The sequence below is a fragment of the Arctopsyche grandis genome, chromosome 8 (assembly GCF_051622035.1).
Source record: "Arctopsyche grandis isolate Sample6627 chromosome 8, ASM5162203v2, whole genome shotgun sequence".
NCBI classification, from domain to species: domain Eukaryota; kingdom Metazoa; phylum Arthropoda; class Insecta; order Trichoptera; family Hydropsychidae; genus Arctopsyche; species Arctopsyche grandis.
The window spans coordinates 18,243,561-18,268,043 of NC_135362.1; the positions used below are offsets into that span (position 1 = coordinate 18,243,561).

General features: G+C 34.2%; 3 protein-coding genes across 3 annotated transcripts in view; 2 read left to right on the forward strand and 1 right to left on the reverse strand.

Moving 5' to 3' along the window:
* Positions 1-1,230: 1,230 nt before the first annotated feature.
* On the forward strand, positions 1,231-8,908 carry Tmf (TATA element modulatory factor). The gene is made up of 11 exons (XM_077436097.1): positions 1,231-1,426; positions 1,955-4,343; positions 4,427-4,644; positions 4,715-4,856; positions 4,932-5,151; positions 5,222-5,464; positions 5,536-5,728; positions 5,809-5,953; positions 6,963-7,169; positions 7,235-7,459; positions 7,539-8,908. The coding sequence occupies exons 2-11, from the start codon at positions 1,980-1,982 to the stop codon at positions 7,707-7,709; spliced, it is 4,128 nt and encodes a 1,375-aa protein (XP_077292223.1). The 5' UTR covers positions 1,231-1,426; positions 1,955-1,979; the 3' UTR covers positions 7,710-8,908.
* Positions 8,909-8,991: 83 nt separating this feature from the next.
* nonC (serine/threonine-protein kinase Smg1) overlaps positions 8,992-24,483 on the reverse strand; it is an 83,178-nt gene continuing 67,686 nt past the window's right edge. Inside the window, exons 4-15 of the mRNA XM_077436686.1 lie at positions 19,292-19,557; positions 13,242-14,565; positions 12,933-13,175; positions 12,691-12,863; positions 12,436-12,563; positions 12,217-12,355; positions 11,906-12,139; positions 11,520-11,832; positions 10,830-11,203; positions 10,638-10,753; positions 10,458-10,567; positions 8,992-10,390 (exon numbers count right to left, since the gene is read on the reverse strand). Of these exons, the coding sequence (XP_077292812.1) occupies positions 10,313-10,390; positions 10,458-10,567; positions 10,638-10,753; positions 10,830-11,203; positions 11,520-11,832; positions 11,906-12,139; positions 12,217-12,355; positions 12,436-12,563; positions 12,691-12,863; positions 12,933-13,175; positions 13,242-14,565; positions 19,292-19,557 (3,498 nt within the window). The 3' untranslated portion in view covers positions 8,992-10,312. The remainder of the gene's footprint in view (positions 10,391-10,457; positions 10,568-10,637; positions 10,754-10,829; positions 11,204-11,519; positions 11,833-11,905; positions 12,140-12,216; positions 12,356-12,435; positions 12,564-12,690; positions 12,864-12,932; positions 13,176-13,241; positions 14,566-19,291; positions 19,558-24,483) is intronic.
* Positions 22,662-24,483, forward strand: part of LOC143916132 (histamine H2 receptor-like) — a 35,350-nt gene continuing 33,528 nt past the window's right edge. Inside the window, exon 1 of the mRNA XM_077437055.1 lies at positions 22,662-22,680. The gene's annotated coding sequence lies outside the window, so the exon portion shown is untranslated. The remainder of the gene's footprint in view (positions 22,681-24,483) is intronic.

Genomic DNA, 24,483 nt, shown 5'->3' on the forward strand with positions numbered 1-24,483 from the left:
TTCGTTGGGGGGTGGTGGCCTCATGTTGAGGGCTTTAAGGGTCAAATTCCTTGACCTTTAAAGCGTAAAACCTTAGAATGTAAACCAGTCACAGGACAACCGGTTGCTCTAGATCGGTCACACGTGATTACCCGTCACACTAAAACTGGTCACGAGAAAACTGGTCACACTAGAGTCTAGATATTGTAGGAATCTCGTCGTCGTCATCGTCATCGAAACCTTCGAGAATATTCCGCAACAACAAAATACATCGAGCGGAACAGCGCCAAGCATTCCAGAAAATACTACGCCTCGACGAAAGCAAATTCCCCTTGTACGCATCAATAACTAAATGCTCGTACAACCACTTCCATCAAGCATTCCAGAAAATACTACGCCTCGACAAAAGTGCATTCCTCTTGTACGCATCAACAACTAAATGCTCGCACGCATCAATAACCACTTCCATCAAGCGTTCCAGAAAATTCTACGCCTCGACAACAGTGCATTCCTTTCTTACGCATCAACAAACCACCACCATCGGTCAGGCGATTCCAGAAACACTATAAAAGGAGGTACAACCCAAACAACGCCAGTCGACCCACAGCAGCAAGAGTCGACACACAACAGCAGACCAGTCAACATACAGCTCCTGACCAGCCACCACTACACTACGCGGACTTGGAAGATCAACCAGCCGGACGAGCCAGCAACACACTGCCGTATCCAGAGACCTTCCGAACATAGCCGAACAACGAGCCAGCAACACACTGCCGCATCCAGAGACCTTCTGAACATAGCTGAATGCCGAGCCAGCGACACTCTACCATATCCAGAGACCGCTGAACGACATACTTTTGCCCACAAATACCATACCTTTGTACAACCATAGGCAAACAATAAAACTTTATAAAACTAGCACAACAGTGTTTCGTTAGGCCGGGATACGGTCAACACTTACCTACCCCGCCTACAATATAATCATTGAAACCAATTATAACGGTCACACAGTCTCTGGGATGCTACTCGGCCTGATCCGATTTCAACTACTCGGCGGCTCTTTTTAGTATACGTAACAATAGTAATTGTTTCAAATGAACGTAAAAAGTTTTGATATATTGATTATTTCAAATGTAATCAAATAATAAAACGAGTTTTGTTTTGGACATATCTTTAGTGACAGCCATAAGTAAAATATATTAATGAATATGGCATTTCGTTTATTTCGAAAATTTGTTGTTAGTTGGATTCATTGGCAAAACTGAATGATGTGTGCAACCAGCTGAAGTTGTCAGCTTGGCTGTCAAGTGTTGTCGTGCTGTCAGTGATTGCGAAGCACTGGGGCTTCGGGGGCCACGGAGGCCACGGGGGCGTACGCCCTGCGAATTGCCTCCATTTTCATCGTTACAATGTCCACCGGTGGTTACGCCCTTTTGCTCCACAACAAGTAAAACGATTTTTATACAACTACGTTGTACAATACATTCGATCAGTTGATGTATGTTTTTTCTAACAAATAGACATAAATTGTATGAGATCAGTAAATATGTAGTGTGAAGAACTTATCGGGTTATAGTTTTTGGTTATGACCATTTCATGATTTCGATAGTTGAATTAATTAGGTGACATCCCCAGAAGATTTGATATTCGTTAGTTAAAGTATATTTTGCTAAAAAATATTTTACCCCATGATCCACCTGCAATATGTTTTTAAAACCGTTTAGATCTAAAATTACAATTTAGTTTTTCAATGTTAACTTAATGTCAATTTTGTTTTGCAATATAAGCTTACTGTTTTCGATTTCTACTCAATAAAATAACAAAGAAATTTATTCAAAAAATAGATAGACTCCAATGGGTTGATTTCAGTAGATACTTACATACATACTACTTGTATATGACAACATTTTATTTGAACGAAGTTTGGAATTTTTATAATGCGAATAGATTTTACAATTATTTATTCTTTTACTAGGTGCCCTTGGTGAAATCGAATCAAAATGAGTTGGTTTGATACATCAAGTATAACTAGCTTGGCGAAGTCGGCCTTGAAAGAAGCACAAAAGACGATAGATAAGGCTTTAGATATACAGCAAGATGAGACTGATCTTCAAGCAACTGTTGTTACTAAACAGAAAAGCCTCACTGATAGTTCCCAATCTTCACATAAAGACAATTCAGATTTTTTTTCGTCGTGGGGGCTAACATCATCGGACAGTTTGAATTTGATTCCAAGCAAAGAGCAGTCCGTCATAACTCAAAGTCCATCTAAAGCCATGTCACAAAGTCTATGGGGGTCCTTCACCGGATCTTTCTTTGACACTGCCAATGCCAGTAAAGGCGGTGAGAACGAAAATGAAAAGAAATTCAAATCAGAATCGTTCGATTATTCTGAAATTTCAACCAAAGAAAATCCTCTTGATAAATTCTTCACGCATGAAGACTTTAAGGATAAACGCAGCTCCAGCAGTCTCACTCAGTTGAACACTATAATTGCTTCAGATACCAGTGATGTTGGTATTCATTCTGGAAATTTTAATATGGATGTAGCTAAAACGTTGGACTTAGACAATAGCGCGAAGAATGCATCAATAGAAGGTCATCCTGTTGTAGTCCGCAGATCATCTGATAAACAATATAATCCGTGTGCTAATCGCCTATCTATCATATCATCTGAAAGTGGAAAGAATAGTTCTGAATCTATTGAAGTCTTGGGTTCTCAAAGTTTAAAAACAACGCCTGATTCAGAAGTAACATCCTTTAATCATTCCGTATCAACCAGCAGCAGTATGGGCTTAAGGTTGCCTTCCAGTTCTGTTGAAGTTATACCAGATAGCTTAGTGAGTCCTAGTTCTATCGAACTTTTAGGTTTCACTCATTCGGCAGATGTGTCACACGCTTCAGACGATGAATTTGGCTCTCCATTAACATCACCATTAGAGAATGATAAGCTTTTTGACTCGAAAGCGTCACATATCAGGTCAGATGAGTCAAGTCCTCGGAACACTGATGATGATATTAAGATTGTATCAGAAACACACACAGTGAATAATGATGATGAAGATGCCTCTGCTGCCGATGATACAATATCATATAATTCCATTTCAGAATTTACGGCTCCTACTATACTAGATTTATCTGGAAATAAAGGAAATGAAATTATAGTCAGTCGTAAGACAGGCCCTCAGTATTGTAGTGAAATGATCGATAGTTTCAATTCTGATATATCTGGGAATACTCGAAGTACTGAAGATATTCCGATAACTAGAGCACCCGGACGAAGTGTATCACAATTTTCTTCGGTCCAACACTTAAAAACTAAGGATCTAATTGAAAAACAACATTTTCATCAAATGACTTCTAATATTGTCGGATGTGAGAATATAATCCAACCATCGAATGAAAATTTATACTCTGGGATAACTGACAGTTGTGCTTCTTCAAATGAGGGTTCTTGGTCGGATCGTACTTTGAATGCTGATAATGAAGGAGTTACAATGGATTCTAGTTCTGATGACGTAATTGCCAAGAAAACTGTGATATCTGATAAAAATTCTGCTAGTTTTAGTGTAAAAGGAATGTTGGAAGATGCTATAATAGATAAACTAAGTGATAAAATAAGTGAAACTTCTTCATATTGTAAAGTAAATGATGAGCCCGACGTTAAATATCCTTCGTGGAAGGAAGGTGCACATTCTAGTTCTAGTCAAAGTTATGAAGAAGTAGATAAAAGTTCCAGTATTGACCATTTAGAAAATGTACAACACAGTCACGTATTTTTACAAAGGGAACCTAATTCTCCTGTTAGTTCTGAAGGTCGGAGTGTTGATATGGTGAAAGTTGGGTCTGAACAAACTTCTGGACACACTTCAGGCGACGATCTCGAGACTACAACTTCGTCCGATATAGAAATTATACCAAGCCCAAATGGAGACTATGGAGGCACATATGGTATCAGTAGACAAAGTCCAGCCAAATTACCTGGTAAGTTCTATAAACAGTCCACAGGAAATGTTGTCGATTTAGTACTCGGTAAAGCTTTAGCCACAAAAATTAGAGGTCATACAAGAGAATTGTCTGAAGTGTCTAATCAAAGTAATGCAAGTGATGAAAGTCATTGTTCAGAAAATGAACGACTAATGAAACGACTGGCTGAAATGGCAGAAATACTCGAAAGTAGAGAAGCGAAACTTATCGAAATAAGTCGAAAAAATATAGAGCTTAATGATAACAATGCCGATTTAAAACTTCAAGTGGAAAATTTAAGTAGACAAGATGTTACAGATGTATCGTTAATTACTGAAGAATACACGCAACGTTTATCTGCTTTAGAGAAGAAATTTCAGCAAGCAATAAGGGAAAAGGTAGATATATATATATATACATGTTTTAGATAAAATATTTTTTTATTTGTATAATGTATTGTTAATTGTTTTTATATTTTAAGGATGTATTGAGAAAACAAATGGAAACATACAAACAAGAGGCAGCAACACGTATGACAACGAGTGAATTAGAAGTTGCAGTTGGAGAAAGAGATGAAACTATTAAAGAATTGAGGGAAGAAGGTGAAAAGCTTTCCAAGCAGCAATTACACCATTCCACTATTATAAAGAGACTACGAGCCAAAGAAAAAGATAATGAACAAGTTATCAAAACACTGCGGTAATGTTATGTGAAAAGAATTATTAAATTTATGTTAGAATTTTATACTTATGTAGAGATTACATTTTAGAGATAAAGTTGCTGAACAGGCTCAAGAGTTAGACAGGTTAAAAAGGTCCGCTTCTGCAAAAGAAGCTGTAGAATGCACTCAAATAGAAACGGTTTATAAATTAACCACTGTTAATAAAAAGCTCGAGACAGAATTAATAGAGGTAAAAACATTTTTCATTTTTTATTTTATATTATAAATGTACGTATTACTTTTATAGAATTTTATTATGTAACAGACTAAGGGTCAGTTGGATGATAACAATCAAAAGTTTGAAAGTATGAAAAAATCATTTGATGCAGCCAGAAAGGAAATATTAGAACTTCAAAAGAATCGAGGAGAACATGTTAAAAAGGGAGAAGCTTTAGCTGTCTTAGAAAGGGAAAAAAATAACGTTGATTTGGAGAACGAACAGTTGGTACATCAATTAGAAGAACTGCGCAACAAAATGAGACAAGGTATACTATTATAAATTTTTTGTCGTGTGTTTTGTCATATTAAGTTTATTAATTTATTGTGTCATTCAAGATGAACAACGATGTATGAATCGAGAGTCGGCTCTACGCAGTGAAGTCAACCGACAAATGGCTCGAGCTGAGGAAGCAGAATCTGCCCTGCAACTAAGCAAAGTCGATATCAATAGTGGTGTCTTAGGAGGGACTACAGCTGAAGTTGGTGCCTTGTTAGCTCAATTAGCAGCACTGCAAGAAAATTCGTTAGAAAAGGATCGAAGGTTCCAAGTTAAAGAAAAGGGACTGCAACAAGCTGCTGGTAATTATTTGTTAATGTATTTTTTATAATTGATTAAACATACATATGTGATGCATTGAGTATATTTTCAGCCGAAGCTCAAATTAAATTTTCAAAATCACTCGATAGTAATCAAATCTTAAAAGATGAATGTCAAGTTTTACGTACAAAATTAGCCAGTGTTGAGAATAATTTATCGAACATCAATCAGAAGTTAGAAAATTGTTCGACTGCTTGTGAAGAGCATATGGCACAACTCAACATCACATTAAAGAGCAGTGAAAGGTATATAATATATGATTGCTTGGCAGGTTGGAGATTGACTATTGGTTTAATTTTGCAGTAAAAAGTAATTTTCATTTTAGATTAAAACAAGAATATGAAAATTACAAAGATGAAACCACTTCCACAGTGAAGAATTTAACGCAAAAATTGAAACATGTTGAAGATAGTTTGAATCTAGAGAAAATTGCATGCGAAGCAGAAAAGCGACGAAATGGAATATTACAGGTTTGTTATGTTTGTTAGGGGTCTATCTAGATTTTCTCACATCTAGGATATGGGCGGTGAAATTTTAACCCAATTATAAAGTTAACACGTTATTTGGGGGCACTGCAATATGGTTGAATCTGGGTTGGGACTGATTCGACAATGTTGGTGGATCACTTGACTTCCTTCCTGGCCATCACTATAAACAGCGTGCATAAACCACACCGTCATTTCACTCCTTTCACACCTCCATAGTTATATCATATACAATATTTTTCGGTACAGTACACGACATCAGTCAACAGATGTCTATTGTCTATTGAATTTTACACATACGTCTCAATACATTCGTACGTTTTTTACTTATTTAATAATAATGGCATCCATAAATCTGGGAAATAAATCCAACAAATGGAACGAATGTGGGGTTCTGTCAAATGGGGGAGTAAACGGAGAAGAGGAACGAACCGGAAATTTATGGACTCATATCTGGACGCGACCCTTTTAAGACATATCTTCATTTCCACTATAATACGTATGTATAAACGTCGAGACATCTGTTGACATATGGTCTAAATGTGATGTTGCAGTGAAGCGTAACAACTGGTTTTTGAGCGCGAAGCGTGAGCTAGTGAACAAATACCTAAATAAGGCTTTTCTATGCTTTACTTCGCAAATGATTGAGCTAGATTTATTACAGTTTTCCAATCGTTTTGAAATTTTGCCATTTTGCGCGGTTTGGTCAACGATGGAAATTCTGATAGTTCGGTGGTGAAAAATAATCGTAATGAACACTTCTAAATATGCGAAATTTTTGAAGACGGTGACTTTTAATAGCTAGTAGAAGTATATGTTTGGCTTTCCGCCACCCACTCGTCTTGTCAGATTTTAATTGTTTAAACGCCTATAACTTTTTCTTTTTCACACTATATCTTATAAAATTTACATTATAGGTTCTCATTATCTCTCATATATATTTTTAGTTCACTCTAAGGTTATTCTTAGCTACATAGATATTAAATTATTTTAGGAACAACTACGTGATGCTGCACTGGGCGCCGATCAGGCTCCAGGTTCTTCCATTTTACTTGCACGTTTAGTCGGAACTGGAATGCCAGTACCTGGAAGTGGAATAATATCTAATCCGAATGAAACTGTTGACAATCCATCTCCTCCAGGCAGTACAGGGAGAGATTCCGTTGCTTCTGAATCTCTTGGAAGTGAAGTGTGGCCAACGGTAATTTATGATCTTTAAACATTTCTACAAAAGCGACTAAATTATAATGTAAAGTTTATTTCAAGGATGAAGGAGACTCGTACACGATGGGTAGTATAGGAATGGGGTGTGAAATGGTTCCTTCGAATGCAGGTGGAGGGTTGTGCACTTTGGAACGTTTACAATCAGCATTGCAACGACGTGAAGGTGAATTGCGTGCTGCACGTAGAGCTGGTCGTCGGTCACATGCACAACGGACAGCTCTCGCACGAGAACTTGCAATACATGCAGCAGAACTAGACAATATGCAGGTAAATATGATTAAAAGCTAACATTTTATTCTATAATAAGTATATATATTGATTTATATGCGAACTAATGATTTTTTAGAGTGTACAACACCAGTATGATGCACTTCTTCAAATGTACGGCGAAAAGGAAGAACAGTTGCAAGAGTTGCGGTTGGATTTGCAAGACGTCAAAGATATGTACAAAATGCAGCTAGATGAAATACTAATGCTTAAGCGGCAAGTTAGCGAGCAAAGTAATCAAAATAAATAATCACTGCTATCAATTCATATTTTCTAAAAATATGTAGCAAGCCTTTGATATTGCTAGTTTGATATATTTTTGCTTTATAAGGCATTTGAATGTGTTGAAAAAAATTGCAAAGTGCTGAATTTTTTGTACTAAATATACGTATGTAATAGTTTCTGTCCTAAAGATGGGTGCTTCATTTTTATATTACAAATAAACAGTTTTATCAAATCTTTTATCGGTAAGTAAGTAAATTGAAGATAGTTAGATTTTTTAAATATAAATTTTAAGATATTTTGTTTAAATTGGCATATGTATTTTACAATCATGGCAGTAATTCTGTAAAAATGTTTAATTTTCTAAAAAAAGATGAAATTGCAGTGGTCAAAATATGTCATGTCTGTTGGACTCTTTTTGCAGAATTATGCCCATATATAAAGTGGGATTGGCACAGTGTGATCTAAAAATACATATTCTCTGATGTTTGAAAGGTCTGTTACCTTGTCTTTGTATCGTAATCAGCATAATTTCTATCTTTAGACCTTTGTAAGTCAACAGATGAATTTGACCAGTTTGAATTGGATTTACATAAGATCCGGAGACAAAATCCCACATTTATAATAAAATATACATATGCTAATTTATATACATACATATTCAAATTAAATCCACGTTGCTACAATATTGAAGTGCATTTTATTTATGTAGTTGAATCCTTAAAAACCAATGTTGAGAGGATATTTCATAAATTTTTATACAATGTTTAAAGTATTCATTATGATTAGTATGCATACATATTATATGTACTATTCATATAAAAAAAAATATATTTTCACATATTGTATGTTATCTGCCTTCTTTTAAAATTTGTTACGTGCATTTAGTTCATAGATTATTTACATACATACACATGTGAGTATTTGCATTGTTTTTTTAGATTACTTGCTTACAAAAAGCGTTGTCTCGATCTTTATATTTGATTTGTTGTCTCGATCTTTATATTTGGTTGTATAGCGGTTTATAGCCGATTATATGTGTATATTGTTGTATATTATATTATTTATTAATAAAAATTATTATCAGTTATTGTAAATTTTGGTAAATTCTGTATATAAATAAATTCATACATATTATATTTTATCATAATATTAGTTGACTATGCAAATTGATATTTATAAATTGCAATTTTTCAGTATATTATAAAATATCTAATATATGCATACACATGATTTTTATTTTGTTTTATTTTCAACTACCTTTCTTTTGGATGGGTGGATGTGGGGATAAATAAAAACAAGCAAAAGTTAATCGCTAAAAATATCTTAATGTATTACTAAAATACGTAGTGATAATAAACATACGTACATATTTTTTAAATTGAAGGAACAGACAAGAGAACATTACCACTAAAAATATTACCCATGAAGTAATTCAGTATTTTAAAAAATTTATAGTGAATATGAAATATTAATGCTAAATTTTTTATTGAAATGATGACTTCCAATTTGGCAACTACAACAAACAAACACACGAATATTTAAAATTTTGCCTACTACTATTATATTAATGATTTATTAATATAAATACATTATAACTAATGAATAACTTTATTGAAATGATTTTTTCACAAAAAATAAAAGAAAAGAAAAACATCAATTATCTTAGATTTTAAATACATATTATGTTCACATGCACTCTGTGATATTTTTTAAGAGTTTATGTATTTCATATGTATATGTATGTTTGTAGGTTTACATAGTCCTTGGTTTATAATAATAGTTTACAATGACATTTAGTTTGAACTACAGTGAATATATTTTCTACGTATGTATATTTATGTGACAACACTGATTTTTAATTTATGGTTAATAGGAATAAATCGACAAAAACTACATTTATTAATATTTAAATTCGAACTGTTGCAAGTACACCTATGTATTATATAAAGGGTTAAATTGTATGCATATTTTAAATGTGAGCCAAGGACTCTTCAACCATTTGAAGAAAATTTTAGAGTTGTGGTACAGAATTACGAAAAATTTAAAATAAACAAAAGGTTAATATTATGATAGAGCAAACAAAAATTAAATTTAAATAACTGCAATGTTAAGCAAGCTAAAAAAGTTATTTTTAAAGAAAAACAATAAAAATTGCCATCTCATTAAAGTTACAAATGTGTAATCTTTAAAATTTTTAATTAATAACGATTTCAAACATGTATTTAACTATTGCGGCAAACACCTTAAAACAAATACATATAATATAAAAACAAAAAAGCATTTGATAAGACTGAAAAAATAAAGACACTGATTAACATATTTCCAAATTTCAACTTCGGTATGTAATTGACGTTCTGGAAGCTGATTTTTTAACATTTAATAAAACATTTAATAATTCGCATTTGAGTTGGTGGAGTATGCGAATGTGAACCACATCATTTTAAATTTTTGGCTAGGCATTGAACGAATTACAGTGCCCGATATTTGTACGGGGACCGGTATGAGAATGCCGGCCGCGGTACTTCGCCGCACTGAAGAGACGTCATGCCCTCGTAAAACATCTCGTAGAGGTGAGTGAGCTTTTTCTGTACTTAACCTGGGCGTCGAACGCCAATTTTCACGCTTAGCTCACACCCACGGAGTCCAACCTTCGTACAACAAGCACAGATTATCCAACGACATGGCCTCTTTAATAATATAATCAACCTGAAAATTCATTTTATTAGTTGCACGTAAGACTCCGATATATTTATTACTGCGTAGTTTATTATACCTGTTCCTGATTAGAGTGTTTACGAGAGGCATCAGGATCTCTACCTTCCAACTTTAGCCGTACTCTTTTCCAAACTGATACTGCGTAAGCATTAACTTGTTGATTACGTCCTATAAAAATGAAACCGTATAATAACATTGTTCGATATGAATTTTTTTTAAATATTATTTCACCACTTACCCTTAGGTGGAGATACTTGTTTTGCAGGACTATTCCACACTCCGGCCATTTGTCTTACGAGTGTGCCCCTACGTTTAAAACTTCCAGACTCTTCATCTTTTAAAGCAGATTCAAAGCTAAGACCGTTTAAACAAAATTAGTATGCAATTTGTGAAAAATACTACACATGGTTATATGTATAATATTTGTTACCTCAATAATTCTTCGTATACGCTTGGTATTTGAGAATCTAATTTAGAAATGATTTCACCGGGTAGTATAGTTTTTTCAGATAGATTTGCTATATTTAAACCTTCGATAAGGGCAGTGAGTTCGGCGATGAAATTTTTATGTTGTGCTAAATATTCACATGCTTTCATTCCGATAAAATCTTGAGTTTTTGCAAATATTTTCAGGAGACTTTTCGTGTCGTAAATTAAACTTTCGTGGGATCTTTTTAAATTGGCAAGTTGGATGACAGCTTTCTTCAATTTTTCTTCACTGGTTGATATATTTATTTTCATTTCAGATATACTTTTTTGAAATTGTAATATTTTCTCAGACACTAATGTAGACACTTCATTGACCTATACCAAACACAAAACGATATTTATCAAGTCAATAAAAAAGGAAAAGTAAAAATATTTGTGAAAATTGAATATTCAATCACAAGACAACTAACATGAAATACAAAAGTAAATTTTAACAAGAAATATTGATAAATATAGGTTTTATCAAAATTTTAAACAATGTAATTCCCTAAGGAATTAGGTAAATTGGAAGAATTTAATTGATAAATAATTCAAATTAATTGAAATTAAACACCTTCATCATAATTTATTATCTAAATATTTAACATTTTTGATAAAATGATAGCTTAAAAGGGAACACAGTTAAACATACCCATTTAACATCTAAATTTCCTTCCGGCTGCAAGATTTGCAGAAGCGCTTCGTGCAAAGGTGCTGGTGCTGGAGGTGCACGAGCTAGCAGGGCAAGAGCTGATCTACGACGGGTCGCCAGTGCAGCCAAATCTCGACTACCAGTGTTTCCGCTTCCACTAAAATTCAAACTTCCCAGTGAGCAACATGTTGTAGCAATAGTTGCAGCCAGGGACAACTCAACATTAAGCCGATCCTCCCTTATGTTCACAGCACATTCGAATCCAGCCATCACATCATTTAGGGCGGGATTAGCTCCAGCGGCCCACTTCAACCTAATAAATTACAGAGGTCAATAAAATTCTCCATACAAATAAAAAACTTTATTGTAAATACTCAAATTGCTACCTTTGCTCCGCACTGGATACCAACGAGCGGTGCTTTTCCAAGGCTGCTGCTAAATGTGGTTTTTGAGCGGTCAACTGTTGGGCAGCACGACGAAGATCAGCAGTCGGTGAAGGAGCACCGTTTATGCCTATACCTTCTCCGCGTAACCAAGTGTGAGCCGTTGTTAGCATACGGAGTCTAGTGACGCACGTTCGCTGAAGTTGCATTGACGAATCCATACTTAGGAGAGCCTCTCTGTTTTAACAAAATTTAATTTATAATATGTTCCAACACTTTTAGGTGAATTTTGAATGATTAAGATTAAAACTAACTTGCGCCTGAAAGCGAGATCCATATTCGCACACAAAGCATTAGCTTGTTGGTAGACCGATGGTGTGAATAGTCCCAGCTTAATAGAATTTGCTACAGACACTTCACACAATTCACTAATAGGTACTTTCCATGACAATCCTAAAATTATATTAGTAAATTATGAACACCGATATTTTAAGTATAATAAATTGTGAATTAAAAGAAATATTTATACAAACCTATATGTCGTTGTTCTAATTCAAGATTTATGTTCAAGCCAAACCTCTTCAATAGTAGACAAACAGTTAGAGAAAGGCATTGGGATTGTACTCCTAAGAATTGTCTTGCAACATAGTCGGACATATATCTAAACGATAAATTTGATAATATAAAAATTAATTCACAAAATAATAAAAATCATAGTCATGAGAGAATTGCGTTTTAAAATGAATTAAACAAAACATCTTTTCTAATAAAATAGAAAATTGATTTACCTTTTAATCGGTTTACACAATTTTTCGTCATCGTAGACTACGATCGAACCGACACCTTTGAACGCACACGCCATTTGTACGCACATATTGAAGAATTCTGTGATTGCTTGCACACGTTTCAAAAATAATAGATCTTCCAATACTAAACGTAGAGGTTCCTTAGTTAACAAGGACTAAAATAAAAAATAAAATTAGAAATAGCCAAACACATTAATACTAATATGCAAGGTATAAGTACGAACACAGAGATCACTCGATTCTTTAACTTGATCTACAATTTTCCAGATGGGTGGAACGTTTAAGGTTGATAAATTATCAATTATTGCAGCACCACGAGATCCCAATTGATCAAACAAACCATCGGTGCCCATGAGCAACATTTTTCCAGTGTTGGAAACGCTATCTGAATCTGTACCAAGATTAACCAAGTTTTTGTACCTCGTTCGTAAATCTGCAGTGATTATGTCAACATTGGCGACAGGTGCCTAGAAAAAATAATAAATTAATAATTGAAAGTAAATTTTTTTTAAAAAGTATAAAAAGACTTATACCTCCATTTCCAATACAACGCATCGTAGGTGCACTTCAAGTGTATTGATAAGTTCACTCAAAGGATATCCAGTATTCATTACGACACTGTTTAAATCATTTATCATTATCAAAACTGATGGTTCTTCCAATTGAACTTTTTTCACCGCTTCTGGTAGAATGATCATTTGGAAATTAGAGATAAACTCTTTCAAATCGGTGAATACAGTTTGACAAATGTTAAAGCATTCTAAAGATTTTAATAGGCGATCATCGTTCGGTGACGATGGAATGAATGTAATGAATTCGGATATCAATAGAGAAATGATGCTCATATCATCGAGGAACCATTCACCTTCTAAAGATATCAAATCGACTAAGAAGTTTCCAGCGCTTAGAGCTCCACTTTCCAGCATTAAATATCTCTTATTGAGATTGCTTAATGTGTTAATAATAACACATTCCATAGCCTTTTCGGTACCGTTACCTTGCGATATAAAGTTGGAAACAGCTCTATAAGCTTCCGAATAATTTTTTTCAGCTCTAGGAATAGCCTCCGGTTCACCATCAGTTTTAAGACGTTCGAAGGTCTTATTCAATTTTATATTGGCTTCATTGTTTGCGTTCTGAAGTTCATACGCATAAGCCAATATGTGTTGTTGTGGTATGTTAGAAGTGTTTTCAGGCAAACGGAAATTATGTATTTGCACAATGATTTCATTGCAAACGTCGGGCGATTCAGTATCCAAAAGTATGGAAGCCCACTTCTTGTACAGGAAAATGCGATGCTTTTCTAGGAAACTAGGTGGAACGTACTGAGCGATAGCTGCAAATTGCGATAGAAGTTCTAGACAAAATTTGATGGAATGCGTTTGTTGCCTGGCACACTGGCCCAATTCGGATTCAGCCTGCTCACACTGAGATATCATGGAGCTTTGTCCGGCATTCAGGAGAAAATCTCGTATCAGATGGAACACATTGTGTCCGTCGTGATCAATTGGAAAGTTGAGCTCTTGTATCCATTGATTCAATTGAGGGCTTTTAATCGTTTCTAAAGCCCGCGTATAATTGTCGATTTTGGTGCCACATTCTTCGTGCAGCTCCATAAGATTCTTCGAGGATTCATCCAGGGCGTCTTTCATTTGCTTATATGAAGAATATCTCTGAGCTGTCATGTAGAGAGGATGTTCGGTGATATCGGAGCCAAGAGCTTCCAGCTCCTTAACTAAGGCGAGCTGACGATGATATTGTTGGAGTTGACCTTCGGATGTAATAAGCGTTTGTTGCTGTTCCGACCAATTGATAGCATGTTGATGTAACATGGGCAGTTGCTTCTGCATTTCATCTCTGAAACGATTTTATTTTAGTTTGTAAAAGTTATTTATATACTCAATTACACTAAATTCATATAAGAACAAAAGAGAAAAACAAACTAGAGAATATATTTAGAAACTACATACTACATATGCACCTACATATACACCAGCAGTCACATAAAACGGAACGCTTGTGAATTTTGCGACATACATGTTTGTTCTAATCATCACTTCGTTATTTGTAACTTTATCTTAGTTATTTCTTCTGCATATTGGTAAAAAAACGTAATTCTTTTAAACTATGTACAAAATACAGTTATCTTGTATATATGCAAAATAAAACAGACTTCAAAATTAGCTATATACACTACCGTCCATATGTTTAAGACCAAACCTATAACTCGATTTCTAATGTCCATTAAAATAATTTAGCGTAAAATAGTTCAAAGAAATGGGTATCATTTGTTTCCCTACACCCTTGGATTTAATTTGAGCAAAAAAAAGCAGGGATTATCCCATTGGTTTGTTGTTTTTTTTATATAAGGGTTCAAAATGGGCTCAAAGACACCGCGTGACGAATCGACACATGTTGCAATTCGACAACTCTACTATACGCAGTTTATGTTACGAACTTTTTTTGTTATTTTATCCTGCTGATATGACATCGAAACAGTTCAAAATAATAAACCCTAAATGAATTTGGTTCAGTTTAATCTGATCAGTCAGACTTTGAAGTCGTATTAGCGAAAAATTTATAATACATAAAGAGGACAAAAATTTTTGAAGAAATATGGGAAAAAATTAAAATCTCACCATGGAAACTCGAGGAGCCATTATTGCTCTTTACAAACAGCAAAAAACCCAACGATATATCGCCGAAAATCTGAATATTTCGAAGACTGCAGTACAACAGACGATAAAAAAATTCCAAAATTCTAACAACATTATGGATTTATCAAAATCAGGACGTCCCAGAATCACAACACAAGCATTGGATCAACAAATTATATTATTGAGCAAGCGAAATAGAAGGATAACGGCACCAGAAATCGCCTCTGACATAGAAAAGACAGCCTTCAAAAAAGTATCGGTCACCACGGTTAAATGTCGGCTGATGGAAGTGAAGCTGGGAGGGCGCATAGCAGTAAGAAAACCATTATTAAGAAGAAATAATAAAGCGAAAAGACTAGCTTGGGCTCTTCAGCATCGTAATTGGTCAATTGAAGATTGGTCAAAAGTGATTTGGTCCGATGAATCGAAGTTTGAATTGTTCGGTTCGAAAAGACGAGTTTACGTCCGGCGCACTCCCCAAGAAAAAATGATGCCAGACTGTGTGCTGCCAACAATCAAGCATGGTGGTGGATCCATAATGATATGGGGATGTTTCTCAAGAGCTGGAGTTGGGAATTTAATCAAAATTGATGGAATTTTAAAAAAAGAAGGGTATTTGAAAATTTTAAAAGAACAAGTTTTGCCGTGCGGCCGGAACTTATGTGGGCATGATTTTATATTCCAACAAGATAATGACCCAAAACATAAATCAAAGCTATGCATGGACTTCTTACAACAAGAAGAAGAAAAAAATAATTTAAAAATCATGAACTGGCCTCCTCAATCCCCCGATTTAAACCCAATAGAACTTTTGTGGGACGAATTGGACAGACGAACCAGAATCCATCGCTCAACATCCATAAATAAGTTTTGGAATCATCTACAGGAAAGTTGGAAGTCCATACCTCCCATCACACTTCAAAATTTAATAAATAGAATGCCGAGACTATGTGCAGCAGTGATTAAAAGTAAGGGTGGGTTTTTTGACGAAAGTTCAGTTTGACGTTTTTATTTTTTTATAATTTTATGTTTATTAATTGTTGTAATATCTTTATTTATTTTAATAAATGCGTATTTTTTGAACATAACTGAGTTTATATTTTTTAAATTGGTCCAAAATTGTGTAAAATATGCTCCAAAAACACTTTGGTCTTAAACATATGGACGGTAGTGTATACTCAAAAATTCAAAATTAACACACAAAATGGAAAATTCGTGGATGCAATTAGCCAAAATGCATCAGCACTATACCGTCGAAGATTAGCAAAAGGTATAATAAGTTTATTTCAGGGCTGTGGTGTCGTTAAAAAATATCACGACTCCGACTGTATTTGAGCTTGCTTTGTAGCACCGACTTTTAACTGTCGACGCCAATATTTCGATATCTTTATCTTCGAATCTCAATTTTAAAGCTTGATCAGATTCATGCAGTATTCCATTGTTTGAGAAATAATTTTGGGGTCGGTCGGGTAGTTTCCTTATTTCTACCATAATTCTTCCAACGGTTAGTTGTTTCGGAGAGATTCTTTTCCATTTTTTTCGAAATTCTCGAAACTGTGTTTACCGAAACACTCTTGTCTGGCTATTTTTCGCATGGAAACCTTCTTCGCTTTCAAATACGCAGCAATTAAAGTTTTTTTTCGGCGGAAATATCCCTGCAGCGACCAATTTCTGAAGAATCGATATTGTTAATTTAAAAATTCAAAATTAAATATTAAATCCATCAATTTTATAAAATAAAAACTATTAAACCCATAAATACCCTTAGAACAATCATACAGCAAAAGGTCTCAGCTGAGCATGATCTTTTCAATGTTTGAAAGCATTTGACGCACAATGAACAAAGGCGTACCCTTAGCAGGTATATTACGGGTTTTTTGTACCTAAGTCTGTTTTATTTTGCATATATACAAGATAACTGTATTTTGTACATAGTTTAGAAGAATTACGATTTTTTACCAATATGCAGAAGAAATAATTTAGATAAAGTTACAAATAACGAAGTGATGATTAGAACAAACACGTATGTCGCAAAATTCACAAGCGTTCCGTTTTATGTGACTGCTGATGTATATACGAATGCGAATATTTCAATTTTAAATCAAAATAAAGAAGATGGAATTTGTCGGTTGAGACAAATGTAATGAAAACACTATGCGGGAAATTGGAAAATGGCGCCGCAAGCGTTATGCAGGTGTAGCGCAGAACCAGAATAATATTACAAGAAAAATACAAGCGAGTAGGTTTAAAACAAAAGGGTGCAATGGGGGAGAACTCAACTGTAACAATCGCTAAACATATGTATGTATGTATGTATGTAAATACATGTATAATATATAAATTTAAAACAAAAGATTCCGAAAAGACATTCGTGCATATTTAATATTATAGTAAAACACGTTTCCAGACTTAGTCTGACCGTGTAAATAGAATAAAAGAGCTTAGTGGATACGAAATGTAATTACGAACGATCAAAAGAAATGGAGTAATCGATTGCGCGAATTACGGGAGAAATAAAATACTTAGAAAATAAAAGCATTGAGAGACATCCGAGGATTCTCGCACGATAAAACAAATAAATAATTGCTCCTGTCATCGAATAGAAGCCTGAACTAGTTAAATAGAAAAAGAAATACACGAAAACATATTTCAGATGGAGAAAATTGTATTTTATTACTCATTTAAATTTTCATTTATCCGCTATTTTATTACTTAACTATTTTTATTTTATTGTAATCTTTTTTAAATATTATTTTTTGCTTTTGATTTTTGTTGTATCTAATATATTTTTTTTTTGTTTTCTCCCTCTTGTTTTATTATGTAGGCCATTGTGGCGCATTAGGTTCTTCCTGTAATGCCACAATGGTCTAAAACTTTTAAATAAATAAATAAATAAAATCTGAAATAATGAATGCAATGTCGAATTGATTAAAATAACTAAGAAATTAATATGAGATTAAGAAAGAGGTATTTTTCATCATTTTTGACTTCACCCAAAAGAAGTTTCTTAGGATTTTTTTAATATGCAGAAAATATAATAAAAACAAAAGATTATTTCTCTTCTATGGGATTCTAGAGTGAAAAAGCGTCAGAGACTAGTTGCAGTAATAAAACAAAGAATTGTATTGCACGATGTGAGAGAAGCTATCTTGCTTTTACAGCGATGAAAAGAAGTAACAGATAATTTTAAATTGAATAAATATATCATTTGGAGTAAGGACTTTTGGCTTTGTTGAGATGGATGATCTTTCAAACCTTATACATGAATATGTACATAAATATTACATACATATATATATGATGGGCACATTAACTAGATTTTCACTATTACTGAAATATGCACGAGCACACATATGTACATATGCATAATAAATTCTCAATCGAAAGCGTATATTTTCAGGGTTGTTGGCGGGTGGATATGTACATATGTACATATACATACATAGTTGAATTCCTAGTGGAAGTATATTACATTCCTAAACACCGAGCATCAGTATGCGCGACCCACATTTGAGTAACAACACTTCAGGAGTGTTTTTATTTCGTTAAAATTTTACTGTATCCATCTACCCTCTCTGCCCCCTCATAAAACGAGAAGGCTACAAATAACTCTTTAAGTTATAAATAAAATAAAATAAATGAATATCGTTTGTTTGTAAAATATATACAATTCAAATGACAGTGTTTTTTCAATCGATTATGCAAAATGAACGACGTTGTCGCAATCGTTTTGTTACTAACCAATTTTCGTTCACGCGACACAATTTTAAAACAAAGGCAATTCGATGAGGTCTAATGAAAAGGTTTCGAGTGGAAAATTTTCAATAGTGAAAAAGTATTCGAATCACGAACGAGCGTTCTCCAATTAGTCTTCCCTTTGTGTAGGGATCGATTTAGAAACGGGAAAATTTACGGAAATTCTATACCTGTTTTGGGTCCAGGCTTGTTGGACTTCCAACAGGCGGACAGCTAGAAGATCCAGGCCACAACGACGTTCTACTGCTGCGGTTCGGATGGCTGAAGCTTTGCCGGCCAAGATGGGTGCTCCGCCTCCTCCTGTGGCTCCAGCTCCAGTTTCGCTGCTCCACTCCACTAATGGGTCATAGACGAAGGCTTCCAAAAGTGTCAAAAGTGTTTTTCGACCACGCTTCATAGTCTTCAAGACGTGCTCACAGGCCATTCTGAATATCCCCTGAAACAATTTATAAAATTTAAGTAACTGTTTATTTGTAATAAATAATTTAATATTAAATGAAAATTAAAATAAAAAAAATTTTTGTCAAATGCTTGAAAATTTTTTAAATGAAATTGTGTAGCACATGGGACGAATAAACCATTTGCAAGCCGTCAATCAAAATAAATTGGAAAATTCTGCTAAAGAAAAATATACATATGTCGAGTATGAGTATGTAGAAGATTTCTGTCAGAGATAACAAACAATTTTATTCATACTTTGATAGCATTGTATTGTATGTATGTACATATACATATGTGACATAACTTAATGTAAAAAAAAACATGAAACCATTAAAATACGAGAAAAACTCAGGTTATAATTTAAAGGTTTTCCATTCGATATGCATATATAATATTTACACATATGTAGATGGAGCGAATTGTCAAATTCCGAGATAAAAAAAAAACATTTCGATTTCATCAAGATGAAACCTCCATATAAATATAAAATAAGTACATACCTAGAAAAATGTTATTTTTGTTTATTCATCCTTTTACGAGAAAAAGTGTTGAAAATATCAAATTTGAAATACAATTTCATGATATAATCTCGTTCTAGTTTTTTTTCTTTTGGGTAAGTCAAATTTTTTTCAATAAAGTCACCCTTAATATACACCACTAAATTTAGTCAACCATTTAGATTTTTGCATTAAAAGAGACACTTGTTGTGACCAATAATTTATCTCCTTTGTAAGAAAACGTGTTAATATTATATTTGTGTAACAAATTATTTGTAATTTATATTCGACTACCATATATAAAACAGTTTTAATATAATATATAAAATATATCTATATTTACTTCCTTCTACCAAACTCCAATTATTCCAACGACAGATACATATAAAGGGATAATGGTTCAGATGCATTTCCCTGAAGATTTACAGAGACAGTGTTCAAATGCAATTGTCAGAATAATTAACGTACTCGCAAGTTGTCGGCTCAATGGAAATGGTACGGAATACGTTCCAGTAGATTGATTCGTGATATTTAATATACGATATACATATGTATGTACATATACTCATCAATAATACTTATGTATGTGAGGAGATGGCAACGAATGCAGGTCACATTTATTCGATAATAATAACGGTTAATAGAGCGACCTTTTCAATCGACTCGGATATCTCGGGGATCCGTCAAATGCAGGCGATATTCGCAGACAAAATGCATTTTTCCCACTCGATGACGCACACGATGGCGTTTATGTAGGTCGAGCGAGAAATAGGATAGGAACTGATTTGGAAAGGCATCTCTCCCTCTCCCTATCTTTCTCTTTTTCAGTTGGTATTTCAATCCCATTTGCGACCCCGAAGAAGGTATCGTCGGATCAAATTTGTGTTTTCTTGCGAAGAAAGAAAAGCCTGTCATAACGAGGAGTGAGTGAGATGTGGATTTAGGACAATCTCGGGAATATATCGCTTCGAGGGCTTGGAAACTTCAGTTAATTGCGAGGTATTTTTTTGTTGCTAACTTTGAATCGAACAACACCCCTGAGAATTCGGAATAAAAAGGATTTTTGTTTCGATAAATCACTTTTTCGTTTATTTCTATCTACGTATGTACACTTTTCTACATTAAACAGGATCATAGAATTGGGAAAATAACCGCAAAAACAATTGGGGCGATGTTTCATTTGAAATCCTGATAATAAAAGAAAAAAACTATACACAGCAGTATTTTAGCTGGTATTACAAAACTACATCTTGATTAACCCTTTGTATGCTGACTTCTTTTCGGTTGAAAGCCCGCCACGCTGAAAATTTCGCCAACATTTCCAACTAGAATTATTTAGAAATCCAATAGAAAGCAGGTATAAAAATTGTAGCTAATCCAAACAAACCTTAGATCACTATCCTAGATATCTACCGCCGAGGATTTCGACTTTTGTAAAGGTGTGTTTAGACTCTTTAATATATCTTGCAACAATATAAAATAAACAAAAGTCTATTAATGAATGTATTTTTCCAAAACTAGTTCCATCTTCTTCATTGTTGTTAAAATGTAATGCTCACAATCTAAAATACTCAGCAGTTAGGGATGTCCATCGAGAAATTCTACTATAGTTATAAATTCAGAAATTCCGGTATAAACCAGTCTTTATAAACATTGACACGGATTACGCGAGTTACAGAAAACACAAATATCGGAAGACAAAGATCGAAAATCGAAAGATATTAAGTCGAAAGACCAAAAAAAAGGGTGCATGGTAAACGGTGCATACTCACTTAATTTGCGCGAGCAGGATACAACAGGAACAAGAGGAACAGGCTTTTCCTCCCGTATTCTGCGCGCGCACATTAACACGGGAGGAAAAGCCTGTTCCTCTTTTTTCTGTTGTATCCTGCTCGCGCAAATTAAGTGAGTATGCACGTGAGTGTGTACTGTTTACCATGCACCCTTTTTTTCATTTTTCGATTTTTGATCTTTGCCTTCCGATATTTGTGTTTTCTGTAATTTAACATTCTGGCTCGTCACGGAGACCGCTCATATACATATGTACTATTTTATAGATTTTCTTTTTTTTTTTAGTAGGAACCACTCTTGACAACAGTTAAATTGGACACAGTAAAATATTATTTATTGCGAAGAATTCGAAATTGGACAAGATATGCAGATTTGATCGACGACATATTATGTGTGATTTAAAAATGAATGTACTCGTATTATATTTTCATTGATGGTTACAATGGAGAGTTAATTCATATTATAAGACTGCAAAGCTGATATCGAGTCAAAATAATTTCCTGGAATGAAAAGTGATAGCAGTGCTAAGAACACAAACACAACTTTGCAATAGAAGTGGCCGCGAAATGGGATACATCACTAAGAGAAAATGAGGTACATATGCGGAAAATCTAATATAATAGTTTAGAGACTTGTTTACAATGTACAATTTGGTCCGTTCGTTAGTCGGCGAAGCAATATTGAATTTATCAAGAATATAAACTAGAACAGAGTTGTCAAACGTATCCATTCATTAGCGTGTGCAAATTCGCAGCAAATTACGCAACAAAGATTCTAATTAGAGAACATCTCCAGTTGCGTTGCGGTCCGCTTTGTCTACACAACTAATTGTAAGTAGGCATCAGATTGTTTGGCAAGTATGGTATTTGAATTCCGCAAGTCAAAATCGGGGCGAATTCCAATATTATTATTAGATATCCTGAGAGATTCGAGGATGATTCCCACAAGTCGAGTGGTCGGATAGGATGATGCGAATTTTCCGAGACCATACATATATGCAGGGGGTGGGTTACGGGCGTTCAATAATTATTGTTCGTTATCTCGAGTGAAATATTTATTGGTATACTGATTGCACGCACGGCGCGATATGGTCACGCGGTTACCAAAGTTTGGTCTTTGGGCCCAACATGTGTGGTCTCTATCGGAGGGATAATATCGTTTGTAAAATTGTCGACTCGGAAAGTTCTCTAAATGCTACTATGTATGTAACTAGCATCGTCAATAAATAATGAGAATATAGGAATGGACACTCGTTTCACATCAGAATAATAAATATGTATGTACCTACCATTTATGTATGTAAAATTTCGCTAGTATAAATATTTCATAAGGGAATTTGAATCAATGGTATATATGTATGTATATAAAACATTTGAAAATTTATCGTGAGTTAGATAATATACCCATATACAAGTTATATCATATAACATACAAACGGGCTAATCTTATTTTTATTTATTATTTTATTTTAACCTTTAATTTATACCAGAAACATTGTACATTTGATACAAATATTATTATTATTATACAAAGTATATAAATACATATCAATTAATATTCACAGTGACATCTATGGTCAATGTGGTAATTTTGCAGTATTTTAAACAATTCAGCGATATTCAGTAAATACATATCAATTAACATCCACAGAGACATCTATGGTCAAATTTGTAAATTTGCAGCATTTTATACAATTCAGCGAAATTCGAGATTGCTGAAAACTCGAGATTTTGCGAGAAAATGGGTAAGGTTGCAAATTTGTTGGAACCGTTTCAATGAAAATCAGAAAAATTGGCAAACTCTGATAGGAAACGACCGACCTGGAGTCACAAATCCAAAGTCTGGTCAGCAGAAACCAGTGGGATTTGAACCCGTGACCACGCTGTTCAAAGCATTATATGCTAACCACTAGTCTATTCTGCTGGTTATATAAATGTATAACCAGCAGAATATTTATATAACTGTATGTGTATTTGTTACCTTTTCATTCTGCTTAGTTCTGCCTAAGAATTCGAATACTGTCGGTTATGAGTAGAGGTAGGATAGCCAAGGTGCCGCTCATTGTTCCATTGTTGTAAATCCTTTGTAAAAAAGGTTCGGCAAACCTTTAACAATGCATTTACAACATTTGAACAATACGCGGCACCTTCTGGGTCCGGGCTTTAGTTATGAGATATGATCGTTTAAAATAATGCGCAATTTTTACAGTTTCTTTGCTTTTGCGGCCATTAACTCAAAATTTAGTACTTCTATGCTCAAAGTGAGTATTGCAATCAATAGTCAGATATTTTCTCCATTGATTGTGATTTTTTATTGCTTTAAAATACTGTAACGTAGAGATTAGGTAATTGGTGCTCATGGAGCACTGGTTTACCAACACTGATCGCACCAAAAGGCATCGACGTATGAACAAGCTATATACAACAGCCAATAAGGTCTCGCGGCCTACTGACCAATGAACTTGCTCTCTTTGTGTTGAGAGTACACGTTTTGTATAAATTCATTCTGAGCTGGCTCGTCGACGGAACAACAATAAAATACCTCTACTCGCTACGTCTTTTACTCCGAGCTTGGAGATCCCTCTATACGTCCACGCCATAAGACTTGTAATTAATTATACGGCGAATATTGAA